Here is an 18,865-nt window from a genome sequence, read left to right on the forward strand (position 1 = left end):
AATCCTACAGAGATTAAATCATTTAGCTGTCATATTTGGTAAGTAGTGGAGCAATGATTTAAAACCGGGTCTATCTCCGATTTACTTCCCAGATTGCTGAAGCAGAAGCAGACAAGATTAAAAAAACATACCCTCCAGGTAAAAATAAATTATGTTGATATAATTTAAATAATGTAGGTTATGGAACTCTTAACTAAAATGGATGTGTTGGGCTTGGGGGCTTTTTTTCCAGAAAACAAGCCAGGTGAAAGCAATTATTCCTTTGTTGATAACTTGAACCTGCTAAAGGCAATAACAGAAAAGGAAAAAATTGAGAAAGAAAGACAATCTATTAGAAGCTCCCCATATGATAATAAATTGAATATGGAAGATGTTGATTCAACCAAAAATCGAAGACTGATTGATGATTATGATTCTACTAAGAGTGGACTGAATCATAAATTTCAAGGTAAATGAGGAAAAAGAACTTTTGCTTCCTATTTTCTCTAACATGGAGTCTTCCCATTGTGGGTTAAGAGAAAGTCTTATGTTTTAAAAACAGCCTTTGTATATTCGTAGTCCTGTATTAGTCAGGACCAATATTAAGACAAAGCCCAAATTTTTGTGTGAGGCATCAGATTCACAGAAGCCCAAATTTTATTTTCTCATTTTAAGATTCCTTTACTGATGCATTGAAAACAATTTAAATCTGCTATCTGTGTTTTATGTGATTGAATTCATTTTAACATTCTGATTTATTTTAACTATTAGTACAAAGGAAATACCATAATTCTCAAATAATTAAATCAATAAAATACTCCTCACAAAAGCTGAAATATCCATTACTTCCTTTTTCTTTTCCTAGTCGTATCTTTCTCCCTAGGTCATTCTAACCTTTCCATGGCTTTAATTATCATCTATAGCCTGATGTCTCGTAACACTAGCCCACACTTCTCCTTCTCTGAAATATATATATTACCTATATATAAAATAGTTTTTTCTCTATCCTTGATCACCACCATCCTTGTCCAAACTCTAATCATGTCTCACTTGAACTACAGCAAAATCTTCTAATGGTCTTCCAACATCCACTCTGCCCTTGTCCAACTCAGAGCACCTGGAGTGATCTTGTCAACACACAAGTATGAACTTGTCACTCTTGCATAAAACCCATTAGTAGATTCTTATTCCTCTTGGGAAAAAAACCAAAATCCTTAATGTGACTTCCATAGTCCTAGAAGGACAGATTCCTGTGTTCATCTAGCACACATGATCTGGTAGAAACCTGTTCTTTCCCTTCATGACACTTAATATAATTTGTAATTTTACATTCCTAAGTGTGACTACTTATGTCTTTCTCCTTAACTAAACTGAAAACTTCACTAGAACAGAAACATTGTATACCCAGTGTCTGAATGCTTATGAATTCACTGCATGAGTAGATGGATAAAGGAATGAATGAGCAAATAAAATAATACACCAGGGAATAAATGAACTATTGTATCTGAGCATTGAGGAGGAGAATGTATTTTCTGTGCTAAGGACCACTGCTTAAGAGTGACTACAGATTTTCTTTAATGTTTTTATTCTGCTCCAAGGCCACAAGAGAATAATGCTGGTTATCTCTGCCAGAAAACAACTACTGATTAAATATAACTTTTATTGGATATCACAACCTGGGGAAAATTCAGAAGTGTTTTGTATATGACTGGGGTAGGGGAGGTTGTTTATATTTTGAAACATTTCATATTGTGTGCTACTCACAGAAATGTGTTTCTCTTGAATTCTACTCTTTAACCTACAATATTTAGACTAGAAATAAATGGGCAGTGGATATAGCTGCATACAAAACAGTTTCAACTACTTTGATTAACTGACCATCCGATTTAACAAAATTTTTAAAAATAGTCTAATGTTTGTTTGACTACATTTTTTTGGTCAAACTGGTTGTATGTGCAGGCAGAGGCATAGATCTGTTTGTGATCTGACCACTAACCTGAATAACTTATTTTTAAATTGTTCAACATTTTATTACCATCCCAAACGGGTTCAGAACTACCAAGTTCTAGCCCTGATGGCTCTAGGTTTACCCTAGGAGTCATTTCAAGTCCACTTGAGACTACAGAGAAGGCTTTTGGAGAGAATGGTCGATGAGTGAATTACTGGTCTCCTCTCATACCTTGGAAATCCTGGAACTAGGTGGGTTTGGGACCACCAAGTTAACTGGAACCTCAGAGGCATGCAGACTTACATCCCAGAAGGGAGAGTGAGGGAGTGAACTTCTGCAGGGTACTTGTACACCTTTAGGAAGCCTCCAGATGGGCTTGTGGGACTCATCAGGTCTCCTTTTCTATGTTTTCTACAGTATATGTGATTCAGAATTTTTCCAAGTTTCTTTTATGAAGTAGTGCTTTGGGGCCCCTGTGTGTATTCACCAAACAAATATTCATTGAGCAATTACTATGTTTCAGACTATGAACTAGACAATGAGCTCTGTGTCATTAAGTATCATGCCTGAACTATTTATCAGTCTGTTTCCAGTTCTGGCCCATATTAAGACTTTAATAAAAATGTGTTGGACAAATAAATGTCAGGTACCACAAATAGATGCAAAGGATTCAAAAAATCTGGGAAGATGATGACTTAGAAGATGGTCCTTTTACATCCCCTTAGAATGTTGTAGCTGCTTAAAAAGTGTTATGGATGTTGACCTCATATTTGCTTTCCCTCTGAGGGTATATACAGGAGGGGGAAATACGCCCTCGTGAGCAGTAGAGAAGTCACTCTGAGTAATTCTCTCCATTTTAGAGAAGTCAGGGAAAATCAGTGGAAGGTAAGGAGCATTGCCCAAGTGGTCAACTATTAACCCCATCTAGCAAAGGTCTGCTAGGGGAGTCCTAAGCTCCTGGCTCAAGAGAATGCAGCAGTGCAGCAAAGCAAAGAGGCTGTTTCTTCCGAGTGTTGCTTATGTTCTCCCTGTTATGAAGTAAATGAACTGAAAAACAGTCATCTCAGTTATTTTCCAGCTCTGGCAGGCAACCAGTACTCTTCCTTTATTTCAGGTCCTGAGGGATTAAGTGGGAAGGGAAATAAATTTTTCCACCTCTGCATAGACCTTGTGTAGTTTCTGCTCCACATATTCCCTAGAGTCTGTCTTGCAACCCACAAATGGAAGAATCAGACCTGAATAACAGTGAGTCTCTGCTCCTGAGAAACATGGATTAAGAACCCAATCTTCAGTCAGTCAGGAGGGGAACTGGTTTTATGGGTTTTTTCTTAGGGTGTTTTCTGTTTATTAGTTGCTCTGATACAGAGGGATCAAAGGGCTCCTAGCTAATGGATTGGTTGACAGCTCAGCAATAATATACGGTCAGGAAGCTTCTAGTCCTCCATGTATAATCACCCTGTTCAGTTTCCTAAGCTTCTTTTCAAACAAAAAGAAAATGTTCTGCCTAAGGCAACGTATATCTTCAGCTGTACAGACTCTGGAAGAAAGGTTGTGAGAGAACTTTCTTGTTTGAATCCTCAAAGTCATGGAAGAAAAAGACAGAATAAAAATAGAAATACTAGGCTCTTCTTTCTTTGAGTAAATATGATCAGAATTATTTAGGCAGATTTTGACCAGAGACTCAATTTTCATTTTCTCTAGAAGGTAATTGCAGTTGGTACAAATCCACTATATATAATAATTTTTAGCTTTCATATAATACTGCACATTAGCTTTCATATAGTACTTTGCGATTTAAAAGGTGCATTTACATCTTATTCCCTCTGAACTTCATAATAATCCCATGAAACAGATAACCCTTTACAGTGGTATAGTGGTGTGTATATATAGATATAGATATAGATATAGATATAGATATAGATATATAGATATAGATAGATAGATAGATAGATAGATAGATAGATAGATATAGATATATATAGGATATATAGATAACAAGTGGTGTCATGGGCTAAAATTCTGATGTTTCCAATCTGTCTAGAGATGACAGGAAGACGTAAGTGCCTTGTAAATTTGCACATATTAATATATTGATTGATGTGGTCTAGGTTAGAAAAGACCAACTGACACCTGAGAGTTGTCTTGGACCTGGGGCAGTGCTTCCTTGCCACCAACCCTACTGTGCCTTTCCCTCAGGATGGGCTCTTGCTTTACTCTGAAGTAGTGCTGCCACATGTGTTGCCAGGAAAGCCAAGGGTACATATTTGCATCTCTGCAGAGATTTACATAGATTTACATATTGCTTTATACAAATCTGTTGTCTCATTTTAAAAAGTTTAAATTTCAGACACATAAAATAAGTTCCCTATTCTCTAGAGTAAGGGGCTTATCACATTAAGCTGTCTTCCATAAAGGAGTTCTGACACACGTTCAGTTAGAAGTAAATATTTATTCCAAATAAGTCATCAAATCTTCAGTACACCCTCTCTGATTCTGGGTGGGAGGCAGGTTTCCCCACCCTCAGCCCAGGAATTTGCCAGCAGAAGGAATACGTGTGCAGGTATTACCAGTCTACTCCTTATATGGAAATGGAATACCAAATTATATAATATATAGAAGGGTGTTTCGGACAATATGGCACATTACATAAATATGGCCCACTGTAAAGTTTTAAAAAACAACCTTGTTTGTATTATTAGTGAGAATAAAAAATGGAGAGGCCTTTTGTGTTGTCTTCAGATCTTCCTTTCTCTTACCATCACATAAGTAGCTTTCAGAATTTCCATTACCCTCTTAGCATCTCACCTTTAAGTAAAATTTTATTTCAAACCGAGGGCTTATGTGGACCAAGCAACACCATAAATGCATTCCAAACATATCTGAGTGTACCAGAGCAAGGTACAGATTGTAAATATAATATGATCCATGAAATAGGCCTATGACAGCTATGATATGGAACTGCGATTGCTCTGTCTAGATGATCCAGATGGCCTTCATCAACTAGATGGAACTCCTCTAACTGCTGAAGACATCGTCCAGAAAATTGCTACCAGGATTTATGAGGAAAATGACAGAGGAGTATTTGATAAGATTGTTTCTAAACTGCTGAATCTTGGCCTCGTAAGTCCTGCATGACAATTAACCCATTTCTTAGTACAGTTCGGAATTGGCTAAGAAGCCAAGCCACATGATCCAAGTTGTAGCCAAATGTTTATAACACCTCTACTTTATATTAGTCTCTGTAGGTTTTGAGGACAAATGAGACAATATTCTTCTAGAAGCTTATAGTCTACAGGAGGAACTACACAAACATACACATGCCCACAATGCGAGTGACATCTAAACCATGAAAGCAGTTCAGCATGTCAGAGGATGGGTCATCTACAGTTGGGCAGTAAAGAAGAGCTTCAGGGAAGGAGGTGTTTGAGGTCAGCTTAAAAGGATGGTTAGAATTTAACGCGCAGCAGTAAAAGATACGTGAATCGTGAGAAGAGAGTAATAGGTGCAAAGACATGCAATGTTTGGGAAACTGAATGCAATTTAATCGGATCATCCCTCAGCCTGGCTCCCAGGCGTTGTACAGCCCTGTCAGGCTCTAGTAGGGTGCTAAATTTGCCTGTTTCAGAGGTTACCTGGCCATGACTTGCAGCTGAGTATTGAGAAATAACCCTTGAGGGACATCTGGGTGCCTCAGTAGGCTGAACGTCTGCTTTCAGCTCAGGTCATGATCTCAGGGTCCTGTGATTGAGCCCCATTGAGTTCCTGGCTCAGCGGGGAGCCTGCTTCTCCCTCTCCCCCCTGCTTGTGCTCTCTCTCACTATCTCTCTCTCTCTCTCTCTCAAATGAATAAATAAATAAAATCTTTTAAAAAGAGAGAGAAGTAACCCTCAAGATGTTTCTCAAAATAAGGATTCCATGGATTCCCAAAGATAGGCCTGATTACTTGTGTGGCCAACAAGCACTTTTCTCCAGGAGTGCTGGGGCAGGCACTAGAATGGCCAGCAACTAACAGAGGCATAAACAAGGGTTGTCTAGAAAGAGGGACCAAAAGATTCTCTCATCTTCTAAAAAATGTATTCAACTACAGAGTTTAGTCTAGATTTTTTAATCACAAGTATGAGAATACCAGTTATATGTGTTTTCACTCTTTATAACAGATCACAGAAAGCCAAGCACACACACTAGAAGATGAGGTAGCAGAGGTTTTACAAAAATTGATCTCAAAGGAAGCCAACACTTATGAGGAGGAACTCAATAAACCGACAAGTGTGACTGAGAGTCAGGCTGGAAAAATACCAGAGAAAGTGGTATGTATATGTGAACTCATATGCACGTCATGGATGTGTGAATATGCATGTGCGTCTGTGTCTACTTGTATTTGTATGTAATTAATATCCGACTTGGTGCTCAAGAAGATTTGGGATATGTGACACGTTTAACCCACTTAAAATATATCCTCACAAAATACCAGTAAGTTAAAAGATATAAATCAACTCTATGTTGAAAATGAAGATACAGGTTATATTATATTACACAGTAAAGGTTGAATCTTATACTCCACAGTAAATTAACCCATAATGTTAGGTGGAAATGTTATAACCATTCCACATAACAACTGCTTGTATAATGTCAGTGGACTGGAACCAAATATTTCACAGCTCTTTCAGTATACAACTTCTGTTCACAGAATGTCATCATCTGCCTCCAGAACCCAAAAAAAGAAACTCGGGTTGATTTGATCCTCTGCCACACCAGCCTGTGTTCCCCAGAGCTAGTCTCCTGATACTGCCTCTCTGTTATATCCTGAGCTCTTCCACCTGCTCTTTCCTCTTCTCATTGGTTCAGAGGCCTGGAACCATCCTTTACTTGGACTAGTCATTCATCCTTCCTTCCCCTTCCTGGACTCTGTGCCTCTTCATCTTTTCTTTGGCATCCACCAAGCTACTAAAATCTTTCTCCCCTCTTTGAATTCCTTGCAAAACTCTAGATGGAGCTGACACAGAGGGATATAAGAAAATATCAAACTCTTCACCTCTCCACCAGAGCACCCAGACCCCATGGTTCCTCATCCCCTCCAACATTGTATCCCAAATACAAAGAAAAAGAGTGTATAGGCCTATGGTCCTGTTTTGGAGAAGACTAGAAAACAGAAACTGGGTCTGGATTTTTCTTTTACTAGACAGCATAACAGCTCCCTTTGGTCTCCCTACTTCCGATCTCCACCAGCTTTCACTTTTTTAAACAGCTTTTAAAGATCCACTCAAAACATTCTTGATTTATCAAAGAACTCATGACATTCATTCAAGCCCCCCTCTGAACTGAAAGTGACACAGCTACTATATTTTCCTGATCTTTCACTCACATCTTGTACTCCTTATTCACCCATCTCTAAAACATCCATATACTTGACCTGTTCACTCATGTCATCTAAATGCATTAATGCATTCGAAATATTCATTCAATACATATTTATTAAGGTACCAATTATGAACCAAGCACTGGGGATGTAATGCTCATTCAAAAAGATAGAATCCCTGCTCCCATGAAGCTTAAGGTCTAATGGAAGAAGTAGATGGTCTTCAAACAGTCCCCTATTTTAACTACAACTGCCTTAAGTGCTCTGAGGAAAGAAACATGGTTCTATGAGACCTCGTTAAAAAGGAACCTCTTCTGGACTTAGGCTCAGGGAAGGCTTCCCCAAGGAAGTGACTTGAGCCATAACCGAAGGCTGAATAGGAGTTAACTTGTGAATATGAGACCCAGGATGTAGAGAAGAATGTGTGGAGTATCCAAATAGCTGCAACAAGGGCAGGGTGGCTGGCACACAGGGCAATGAGAGGTCATCCTGGGAACGTGAACCCAGGGCAGACCAGGCAAGGCCTTGGATTCTGATCTTTATTGTAGGATCAATGGGAAAACAATGGAGGATTTTAAGCAAAGAAATTACATGATCATAAAAAGATAACTCTGGCTACAACACGGAAAATGCAGTGTTGGGAATAGATTAGAAGTAGTTGATGCACTGGTTAGAAGGTAAGAGATGAAAGTATCTGGACTAGAGCCAGGTAATGGAGAAAGAGAGAAGTGTACAAATTTGGGATAGATTTTGAAAGTAGGGCCAACAAGGATGGATCAGATGAAGGAAATGAAGAGGAAGAGACAAAAAGTCTCTTAAATTTCTGTCTAGTCCACTGAATGTATAATGGATCATTAACTAAGATGCAGAACACTGGAAATGGATCAGATCTGGGAGAAAGTGTCCTGTGTACCTTTCCAGAGAGCCCTGAAAATTTCACTGAGAAGTGCCCAAGGTGTGACTGTTCTGTTGGTGTTAGATATTCTGACAGGCTTTCCTGTATCCTGTCATCAATTCTATGACTTCAAAGCTCCCCTCCTCGGTAAAAGGCATTTCTATGAGGAGACACTCATGAGAACTGACAGAGGGGAACTTGGCCAAGTAGGAGCCTAGAAATTCCCTGTCTCTTCTCCAGGAGCAGGAGCCAGGGTCCTCAGGTGAAGCATATGTCTCTTAGCCCCAATGACCTTTCCATGTGGCTAGATGCCCACATGCCTGGGAAAGGGTTTGAATCTGCAGGAGCTTGCGAAGGAGGAGGTATTCTTGCACTTCACATTCAAGGGTACCACAGAGGAAAGAATCAAGCTGGATCATAATTAGTTCTAACAAAATGTTTATTTTTTATTGATTTTCCCCCCAATGGAAGACTCCAATGGCAGCAATTCAAGATGGTTTTACTAATGGACAAAATGATGAAACAGTATCTAATACCTTAACCTTGACAAATGGCTTGGAAAGGAGAACTAAAATCTACAATGAAGACAACTTGGAGGAGCTCCAATATTTCCCAAACTTCTACGCACTACTGAAAAGTATTGATTCAGGTAAACACTGTGTTTTCTGAACATGTGGAATAGAAACAGTAATTCCAGGAAATGTATGGGTGGGGTTTTTTTCTTCCTGTTTTCAGTTTCTAAAAGCAGCCTTCAATGACATATATTGTGGCCTTGGGGAAAAGAGTTCACGTCAATTTTTTCAAAAGAAGTATACTAGTCATGAAAATATTTAGGAAAGGATAATCAGGAAAGGTGGAGTTTCTGAATAATTTAATCTTCGTGTTAACAGAGCTTTCATTTATTTGTTCAACAAACAGTTACTGGACAAGTGTGGTGTTTGGGGACATAGAGGTGAGCCCTGTGCGGATGAGGAGAGAAATCAGTGTCCCTGCCTGACTTGCTCAGCCTCATATCTTATTGCAAATCTTTTTTTTTTTCTTTTTAAGGCTGTATTCATTTCCCTTCTTAGTGGGAATGGTGCATATAACATAATTTATCCTTTTAAAAATAATTCAGATTTTTGCTTTTTAGTCATTTTCAGCTTTGGTCTTGAAATGAGTTCAAATGAACTAAACATTGGACCACAGAAGGTCAGGAGCCCTAAACACACTTGGAGAATGATTTGTTTTTTTAAAAACAAAGTCCTTAATGTGCCGTTTTTCTTATCTGTACACCAAAATAGGTTAGCTGAAGATTTCAATTCACATTTTGATTGATCTTCAAAGAAGATAATAGTGGGCACATTTGCTGTTGTTGTTCTTGTCCAGACAGATGCTCTGCACTGCTTTATGGCTTTTCCTCTCACTGTTCAGAGATTCAGCCTGGGATTGAACATTTGTAATAAATATTTCCCCAAGAAGTGACTTAGAGTGAGCTGTCATTTCTGGGGAACTTCCATTGTCCTTCAGTACCAGACATTGGCCAAATGGCACCAGCCCCTCTGCTGGTGTCTGCAGGGCTGGTACATCTTGAGGGTCCATTCTCAGGCATCTTGCCCCATTGGATGGCAAATGCCCAGCTCAGAACTGTTGTCATCTTGGTGAGTCACTTCTTGTTAGGGAAGAACATCAGCATGACACCAAATACCTACACAGATGTGACCTTGAACAAATAATGTGATGGCTGAAGTTATTTACTGGTGCTTTTCCAGGATCTCTTCCCCATTTCCTCTCTCACCTTTCTTCTCTCCAAACTTTGGGACTTTGATGATGTTTGAAAGATTCCACTGTATGGGAATGTTTTTTATTTTATTTGTTTTTATCTTTCAGTTTCCTTGACCCCATTATTTCCTTTATTTTTATAGAATTTTAATTTAAATCCTTACACTAAGGTCTTTGATAATACCCATCTGTCTCACCCAAGGTCTGAACCAACTGAGAAATAATAAGATGGGTGAAACACCAAAATATTTCTGATACTGATATAGTCTGGGTTGTAAGTGTTGTAGAATGCAGCTTAGTGTGAGATCCAACAATGGGCTTGCTCACTCCTTGTCCTCAGTCTAGTTCTTGGAACAGCCAATACCAAGGATCATTGGATTCTACAGAGCAGGCACTTGTCTCAGGTCCCTGCCTTCCACTGTTCCAAGGGAGCAAAAAGAAGAAAGATTCCAAATCCCTCTCAGTCAAGAAATATAGACTAATGGCCACTGCCTACCAACTTCATCTGCAGGGAGGGGGAAAGGCCAGGAGTACTTAGAAGAAATCCTTCATGGCAGCTAAAAGAATAGGGAAAATGGGCTCTCCTTTAGCACCTTTCTTAAAAAATGGAAATAGACCTTTTTTTTAATTTTAGAATTTATATATATATATATATATATAGAATGACTATGGAATCATAAGCCATCCTTTTCTATCAAGATGTAGAACAGTATATCAAATCAAGAAACTGTTAATAGTCGTTACCTATAGGGAGTAGGAGTTGGGGGAGTAGGAAGAAAATGTTATTTTCACTATTATTTACTTCTGTACTGTTGGAATATTTTTACCATACGCATATATTCTTTCAAATAAAGTTTAGAAAGCAATATATACTACTATTAACAGAACAACCTTGCATTATAAAAAAAGATACATGTGTGTTTTTATTTTCAAATATTAAGTTTGATTAATGAAAACAGGTCATTCTTGCCCTGAAAAACATACAGTATCTTTACATGAGTAAAGAAAAATTGTTGGGTCACAAATCTTTCTTTTTGAGTTCTTATTACCTCAGGTTGCAAACTATCATCTACTCTATTAATAAAGTATTTTAGATTAAAGTAAATCTTTTTGGAGAAGTTATAATTGCCCATTTCTGGAAAAGTTCAGTATACCTATACATTATCCTGTATTCCAAATCAAGTCTTAGGCTTTCTGTCAATTAAATATATATGGTTTCAGGGGCGCCTGGATGGCTCAGTCGTTAAGCATCTGCCTTTGGCTCAGAACATGATCCTAGGGTCCTGGGATTGAGCCCCGCATTGGGCTCCCTGCTCAGCGGGAAGCCTGCTTCTCCCTCTCCCACTCCCCCTACTTGTGTTCCCTCTCTTGCTGTGTCTCTGTCAAATAAATAAATAAAATCTTCAAAATATATATATATATATATGGTTTCAGCTATAAAGGTAGGGAGAAATATTTCAATAAAACGTCATTCTTCATACCCCCTTCTGTTTACCCCCCCTCTTCATTCTTCCCTTCCATGAGAGACTGTGGACTCTGGGAAACAAACTGAGGGCTTCAGAGGGGGAGGGAGGTGGGGGATTGGGATAGGCCGGTGATGGGTGTTAAGGAGGGCACATATTGCATGGTGCACTGGGTGTTATACGCAAATAATGAATCATGGAGCATTGCATCAAAAACTGGGGATGTACTGTATGGTGACTAACATAACATAATAAAAAATTATTAAAAAAATGTCATTCTTCATAAATTGGCACTGAAAGAGGAAGCTATCCTCCACTAGTTTTTTTAAAAAATTATTCTGTTCTTTTATATAGAAAAAGAGGCAAAAGAGAAAGAAACACTGATTACTATCATGAAAACATTGATTGACTTTGTGAAGATGATGGTAAAGTATGGCACAATATCTCCAGAAGAAGGCGTTTCCTACCTCGGTGAGAGTCCTCTCTGTTTTGTTTTTACTGTAATAGTTTTCATTGTCAAAGTGAAATAGGGATTTGGCAATAATAACCTCACAAATTTGATCATTTATGCCAAAAGAGCCCAAAGCACCTGGGTAATGGGAATTGACCAGCTTGATAATGCATACAAATAAAATTAACGAGAAGTTTTCAACTCTTTACAGATACAGCTTAAGTACAAACATTTCACATTTATTACATGTTTTCTTACTAACATTTTCTAAATATCTCCATGGAGACAATTTTATTAAAATTTGACCCTCTTTTTTTTTTTTTCCAATTGTGTTCGGATGGTCAGGATTAAAAGAGTTGATTTTAACCAGTGAGATCTGTGTGTGTGGGAAGGAAAGAGCCCTGGAGTGGGCAGCAGAAATGATGCCCCCTGGTCCAGCTCGGCCACAGACCAGCTCCGTCCCATGGGGGAAGGCACTCACCTTACTTGGCCTTCATTTCTGCATCTATAAAATAAAGGACTTTGTGATCAATGATGGCGCTGGTAAACGACTGCCCATGGACCAAATCCGCCCCGTTGACTATTTTTGTGTAACACATAAGCTAAGAATTGCTTTTATATTTTTAAATGGTTGAAAAAAATCAAAAGAAAAATCGTATCATGTGACACAAGAGAAGTATATAAAATTCACATTGCAGTGTCCATACGTGAGGTTTTATTGGCACAGAGCCACGTTTACTTGTTTCCATGCTGTCTGTGGCTGCAACAGAGTCGGGAAGTTGCAACACAGACCACAGATGGTCCACAAAGTATTTACTATCTGGCGCTTTACTGAAAAAGTTCGCTGGCCTTTGATTCCTTGAACTTTGTAGATAAGCTTGAACATTCTCTATTCATACAGGTTGTTTAAAAAAAAAAAACACCTTTGGTTTTCCTGCTTAATCAACAAATACCATTTATCCCTGATGTCCTTTGAGTAAGATGACCTCATGGCCCCTTACTCTGATCTCTCACAGAGGAGGAAGAATTAGAAGAGAAAATCTCATAAGATAGAATAATCCAGAATTACTCTCCATGAGCTCCGTTTTTTTCCACATGAAAAATAATTTTGCTGTTAGTTTTTCTGATTACGAAAGAGCATATTTATTTTTTAAAATCAGTCAATGCAAAATGATGTTAAAAAAAAAAAGTAAAAAGGGGCACCTGGGTGGCTCAGTCGGTTAAGCATCTGCCTTTGGCTCAGGTCATGATCCCAGGGTCCTGGGATGGAGCGCAGGGAGCCTGCTTCTCCCTCTACCTGCCGCTCTACCTGCTTGTGCTCTCTCTCTGTCAAATAAATGAATAAAATCTTAAAAAAAAAAAAAAAAGAGGAAGAAGAAGAAATAAAAAAATCACTCGTAATACTGACATCCAGGTAACATTCTGTTATATACTTCCAGATTTTTGTCTGTGTGTTTGCACACATATATATCTTGGTTGTTTCTTTCTTTGTTTTCTCTTGTTTAACAAAAATGGGCTCACATTATACATAATGCTTTGTGGCCTACTTTACTCAACAGTTGCTCAAAGGCATTGTTTCAGATCAATCACTGTTTCATACCAATACCCTGTGAATCAAATGCCACACTTAAGTCATTTATCCAATGGAACTAGACTAGAAATGCCACAAGGCTTAGGTGCAAAGTAAGTATTTCCACTACTGTTCATAGCTGTGCTATCCAGTGTAGTAGTGGAAAGGGAATTCATTGCCTCATGTAACTCAGGAGTCCAGGACCGGGGGTAGTCTAACATTGGGTTTGTAGAGTCCACCAATAGTATGAGGAATCTATCCCTCCCCATCTCCTGACACTGACTTTCCATGTGTTGATTCATTCCAGATAAGCTGCTCCGTTATGGGGAAAAAGATGGTGGACAATCTCCATCCTCACAGTACAGCAGTCCTGGCAGGAAAAGATCCTCTTTCCCCAGTGGCCCTGGCATTGAATCTCACGGTCCTGGCTTGCATCACGGGCTCCTCTTTGAACCATTCACTCAGCCTGGGCAGTGGAGACCCTGAGGAGCCAGGCTTGGGTTATTAGGCCCCACCTGAGCCAAATGTTCTGAGAATGGAAATCGCCTGGGTTCAGTGTAGTTTCCAGAAAGTGTTGAGGAAGCCCAAACCACATGTGTCCATTAAAGGCTTCAACCCCAGACATGTGGCCCCAGAGATGTGGAAGAGACTTCTGTAATTGACTGACTAGGAGGCTGAGTTAAGGATCCCAAATAGCACGGAATAGATTCCTAGAAATAAGATCCATGTCAAAGCATCTTAATCACAGTGTTAATATTGTGGAATTGCTTTGTGAGATTTCTGGGGAGGTTTAAACAGTTTTGGTAAAAGTTTGATATCATCTTTCAGGAAATAAAATTATATTTCATATTTCTTCCCCTCCTCACTCCAGAAAACTTGGATGAAACTATTGCTCTTCAAACCAAGAACAAGCTAGAAAAAAACGTTACTGACAATAAAAGCAAGCTTTTCCCAGGTATGAATTATTTCACTATTTTTCTACCTTTTAGCACAATCACCCTTTGCTTGGTAAATAATGAGTTCAATAAACGATCAGCAATTATAGATTTCAAAAGTTTTAAAATCTGAAATCCAACCATAGGCTATTTTGTGGCTAGTCTCAGCATAGACATCTGATCCCAAGGAGCACTGAAAAGAAATACAAATCTTCCCTGAAGATTCTTAGGAGGTGGCTGGTGGGAAAGGGAGGAGACTCTATCACAAAATGAGTTATCCTTCCTGAAGTTCTCCTTTAGGCATTTTTTTTCTCTCCCGAGATCACCCTTTCTCCAGAGCACTATCCCTGGTCACCTGTCCACTCTCTGCTGCCCCTCCACCAGTTCTCCCCTAGCAAGTCCTCCTCTCTCCTCTGAGACAGTCTGGGCCCCTAAGTAGTGTGATATTTTTCCCCCTCCTCTTGGTTTCTTCTCTCTGAATCTCCAGCCATCACACCATGGAACCAAGTGATGCAAAGGAGCCTTCTTTGAGGGGGGAGGGAGGAACCAAAAGAAAAAAGATCACAGGTTCATATGCCTAATTCTGTGCCCCTGTCACGGAAGTTATGTACATATATTTGATGGAATATTATGCAGCCCTTTAAAATGATATTTCCGAGTAGTTTTTAATAACCTGGGAACATCTTTCTTTAATGATGTTAATGACAAAAGCAAGCAACAAAATCGTACTGCAGCTATGAAAAAAAATTACACATCAAAAAATACATACAGGGGTGCCTGGGTGGCACAGCAGTTAAGCATCTGCCTTTGGCTCAGGGTGTGATCCCGGCGTTCTGGGATCGAGCCCCACATCAGGCTCCTCTGCTGGGAGCCTGCTTCTTCCTCTCCCACTCCCCCTGCTTGTGTTCCCTCTCTCGCTGGCTGTCTCTCTCTCTCTGTCAGATAAATAAATAAAATCTTTAAAAAAAAATACATACAGACCACAGCACTAATTGTGGATGTTTTCATAATGAGGTTAACAACTGACTTCTTCTTTCCTCTTTTTTTATAGTAATAACCCTTTTATTGAAAAAACAAAACTTATTGTTAGGCTGCTTGACGTTTCCTATTTTATTTACAACAGGGATGCATCACAACTGTCTTCACGTGGTTAGCTACTTTAAGGTACATGACATTTCTAATTCAATAGAAGATTGCTAGAAGGAAATATAGTTTTTTTCCACTCTTGTCCCCTCACGTTTTTTTAAAAGTACAATTGATACGGAAATCAGTTATTTTTAAGTGACAAGTGAACAAAGATGATCCCATCCTGACAGCAAGGGTCCAGTTCTCTTCTTTGCATTAGGGAGGCCAGGGATAAGGGAGAATGAAGAAAGAGGCAAAAGGAAAGTCCTGCCAAAGCCCCAAATTCTTAGGTGCTCCTCCGAGTTATACAGAGTTATTCAACAGTACATCATGGAGAGATTGAACAACTACAGAGTTATTTTACTTTGGAATGACGATTCAAACTTACTTTGGGACCTGACATGTCCTACTTGATTGCCTACATTGATTATAGTAAGGAAAATAGTCTATGCTCTAGTGACACAGTAGCAGAGGGGAAAGAACACTAAACCGAAACCTGAAAAGTTGGGACTTTGACCCAGCTCTTTTGCTAACTTAGTGCACATCTCTCCTCATTCTGGGCCTCTGTTTCCTTTTCTGTGAAATGGGGGGAGGAAGCTGGACTAGATAATCACTAAGATCCCTTTCAGTTCGAAAAATGATCTGACCTTAGGGGCGCCTGGGTGGCTCAGTCGTTAAGCATCTGGCTTCGGCTCAGGGCGTGATCCCGGCGTTATGGGATCGAGCCCCACATCAGGCTCCTCCAATGAGAGCCTGCTTCTTCCTCTCCCACTCCCCCCTGCTTGTGTTCCCTCTCTCACTGGCTGTCTCTCTCTCTGTCTGTTAAATTAATAAATAAAATCTTTAAAAAAAAAAGAAAAAAAAGAAAAATGATCTGACCTTAAACTGTACCTTTTCAATAAAGTTTATTTCTACATTAATTAATTAATAGATAGGAAATAGGGTGATAACAATAGTGCCTAATCTGATTACAGCACCTTCAGAGAAGAGTCATGAAGAAACAGATAGTACCAAGGAAGAAGCTGCTAAGATGGAAAAGGAATATGGAACCTCGAAAGATTCCACAAAAGATGATAACCCAAGAGGAAAGACAGAGGAGCCAAAAGGTATGGAAATAACAGCTCTAGGTTGGCAGTGAAATTGGGGAAGCAAAAATTTTCACGACACACACGCTGATCAAAAATGCAAGCCCCAGGGCGCCTGGGTGGCACAGCGGTTAAGTGTCTGCCTTCGGCTCAGGGCGTGATCCCAGCGTTATGGGATTGAACCCCACATCAGGCTCCTCCGCTATGAGCCTGCTTCTTCCTCTCCCACTCCCCCTGCTTGTGTTCCCTCTCTCTCTGGCTGTCTCTATCTCTGTCAAATAAATAAATAAAATCTTTAAAAAAAAAAAAAGAATTATCCCAGGAGAAAATATTAAAAAGAAAAAAATGCAAGCCCCACCAAATCTGACAGATTGGCACCATGTATCTAGAAAAGATTCAGCACATGGTATCTTTACTGGAATAGCAATCTTTTTTAATGGTCTTGAGTCTCCTGGAATGGCAAATTGGTCTCGTCTTCTGATGGTCTTTACTGTCCAATGGACTTTTGTACTTGGAGAGGAATACTTATGACCGCTTGTGCATTGTTTAATGTCTAATTTATAATTTATTAAACAATATTTCTTTAAACATAATTAACATTCCTCTAAATAATTATATACTACTTATTCAACAAAGTCATCAGAATTTATGGATTTAAAAGGGCAAATTTCCTTAATCATTTACAGTGATTGAAATGAGACAAGCACTCTTAAGGACCTGATTAAAAATCATAAATCCAATATATTGAATTTCCTTAAGTAACCTGAATACCTTAAAAAACACAAAAGCACACATTAAACTAACCCAATAATTACAAAACTTATATTTTTATCCTTATTCTTACACAGTCCTGTGGTCTGATTTCTACTGTGCCTTAGTAAGTCTATGTGATATAAAATTTACTTTTTCCTAAGATTTAAGAGATTTCACTACAGCCTTAAAGAAAAAGACCCTATGGGGGGCAGGGGGTGCTGGTGATGGGGAGAAAGAAAAAAGAAATAGGCCCTATGAGGATGCAAGTTCTAAGTTGCTAACCCTTTGATTTCAGGTCAGGATGTGAGATCTGGTTGCCCAGTCTGGTGGTTCAAAACCCTTTTATTATGATGTGTGCTAGTTATATCATGGAAAATGTAACTACCCCTCAGATATTCTTTCTCTGAAACTCAGTGTCTTTACCTGAAATTGTGAACAGATGGCTTAAACTAACTACCTTATTTTTCTGTCATTATGATATATTGACCTCTATGGTATAATTAGAACATTGGTAATGTTCTAATCAGTGTCTCATTAGTAGGGTCTTATCAGTGTCTCATTAGTAGGGTCATCTAGAGGTTTCATTCCATAGAAACTGGGAGAGTGGGTCAGTGCTCTCTCTTGGGGGCAGGGGAGGTGTGACATTCAGCTCCTATATCGTCTGAAGAGACACCACTAGGCTCTCTTTTCACTACTTATTACGTATAATCATTAGTGGCAATGAACTGATGGGCTTTACTTTCCCTTTCTGGATGATATGAGAATACAAAAGTGGATCATGTTCATGGTATAGCTCTTAATTTTGAAGGGACTGCTTGACCTACTTACAGGTTTCTAGTCTCTCCTGCTCATACAGATGGAAACGAGTTCACATTCATACTTGATAATAGATCCTGCTTAACAATGTCTGTATATTAAGTCGGAAAGAAGCAAACTAGTTATATATTTAATATCTTCTAACTTATTAACAGTGAAAACAATTACCAACTATTTCCCATTTATATCACAACTACCTTTGTTAAGACTTTTTTTTTTTTTAAGATTTTATTTATTTATTCGACAGAGATAGACAGCCAGCGAGAGAGGGAACACAAGCAGGGGGAGTGGGAGAGGAAGAAGCAGGCTCCTAGCGGAGGAGCCTGATGTGGGGCTCGATCCCATAACGCCGGGATCACGCCCTGAGCCGAAGGCAGACGCTTAACCGCTGTGCCACCCAGGCGCCCCCTTTGTTAAGACTTAATACCAGCCTTTTCCATTTATGCAAGATGTTCACCTTGATGACGACGATGTCGATGATGATGATGATGATGATGATGATGATTTTATGGTTAAATTGTATAGCTTGGGCTGCAGGAGTTCTCCCCCCTGCCCCGACACCTGTTCCTCCTTTATCCTTTTAGTACTGTGCCCAGTAGTTTTTAAAGGATCTTTGCTCCCTGGCAAAAACAGGATATTCTTGACTTACTGAATTTTCTCATCCCAAGACTTAAAATCAATTCCTCTTCAAAGAGTTCTAGTTCCTTTTTGTAGAGAATATAGAGACC

General features: G+C 39.1%; 1 protein-coding gene across 1 annotated transcript in view; it reads left to right on the forward strand.

Annotated features, from left to right (window-relative positions):
• SCG3 (secretogranin III) overlaps positions 1 to 18,865 on the forward strand; it is a 34,435-nt gene that overhangs the window by 1,531 nt on the left and 14,039 nt on the right. The window contains exons 3-10 of the mRNA XM_045812171.2: positions 93 to 138; positions 233 to 448; positions 4,905 to 5,047; positions 6,085 to 6,234; positions 8,650 to 8,827; positions 11,757 to 11,873; positions 14,295 to 14,378; positions 16,458 to 16,589. Coding sequence (XP_045668127.2) covers positions 93 to 138; positions 233 to 448; positions 4,905 to 5,047; positions 6,085 to 6,234; positions 8,650 to 8,827; positions 11,757 to 11,873; positions 14,295 to 14,378; positions 16,458 to 16,589 — 1,066 coding nt within the window. The remainder of the gene's footprint in view (positions 1 to 92; positions 139 to 232; positions 449 to 4,904; positions 5,048 to 6,084; positions 6,235 to 8,649; positions 8,828 to 11,756; positions 11,874 to 14,294; positions 14,379 to 16,457; positions 16,590 to 18,865) is intronic.

The sequence above is a fragment of the Ursus americanus genome, chromosome 36 (assembly GCF_024610735.1).
Source record: "Ursus americanus isolate L20-20 chromosome 36, mUrsAme1.1.p, whole genome shotgun sequence".
In the NCBI taxonomy this organism is placed as follows: domain Eukaryota; kingdom Metazoa; phylum Chordata; class Mammalia; order Carnivora; family Ursidae; genus Ursus; species Ursus americanus.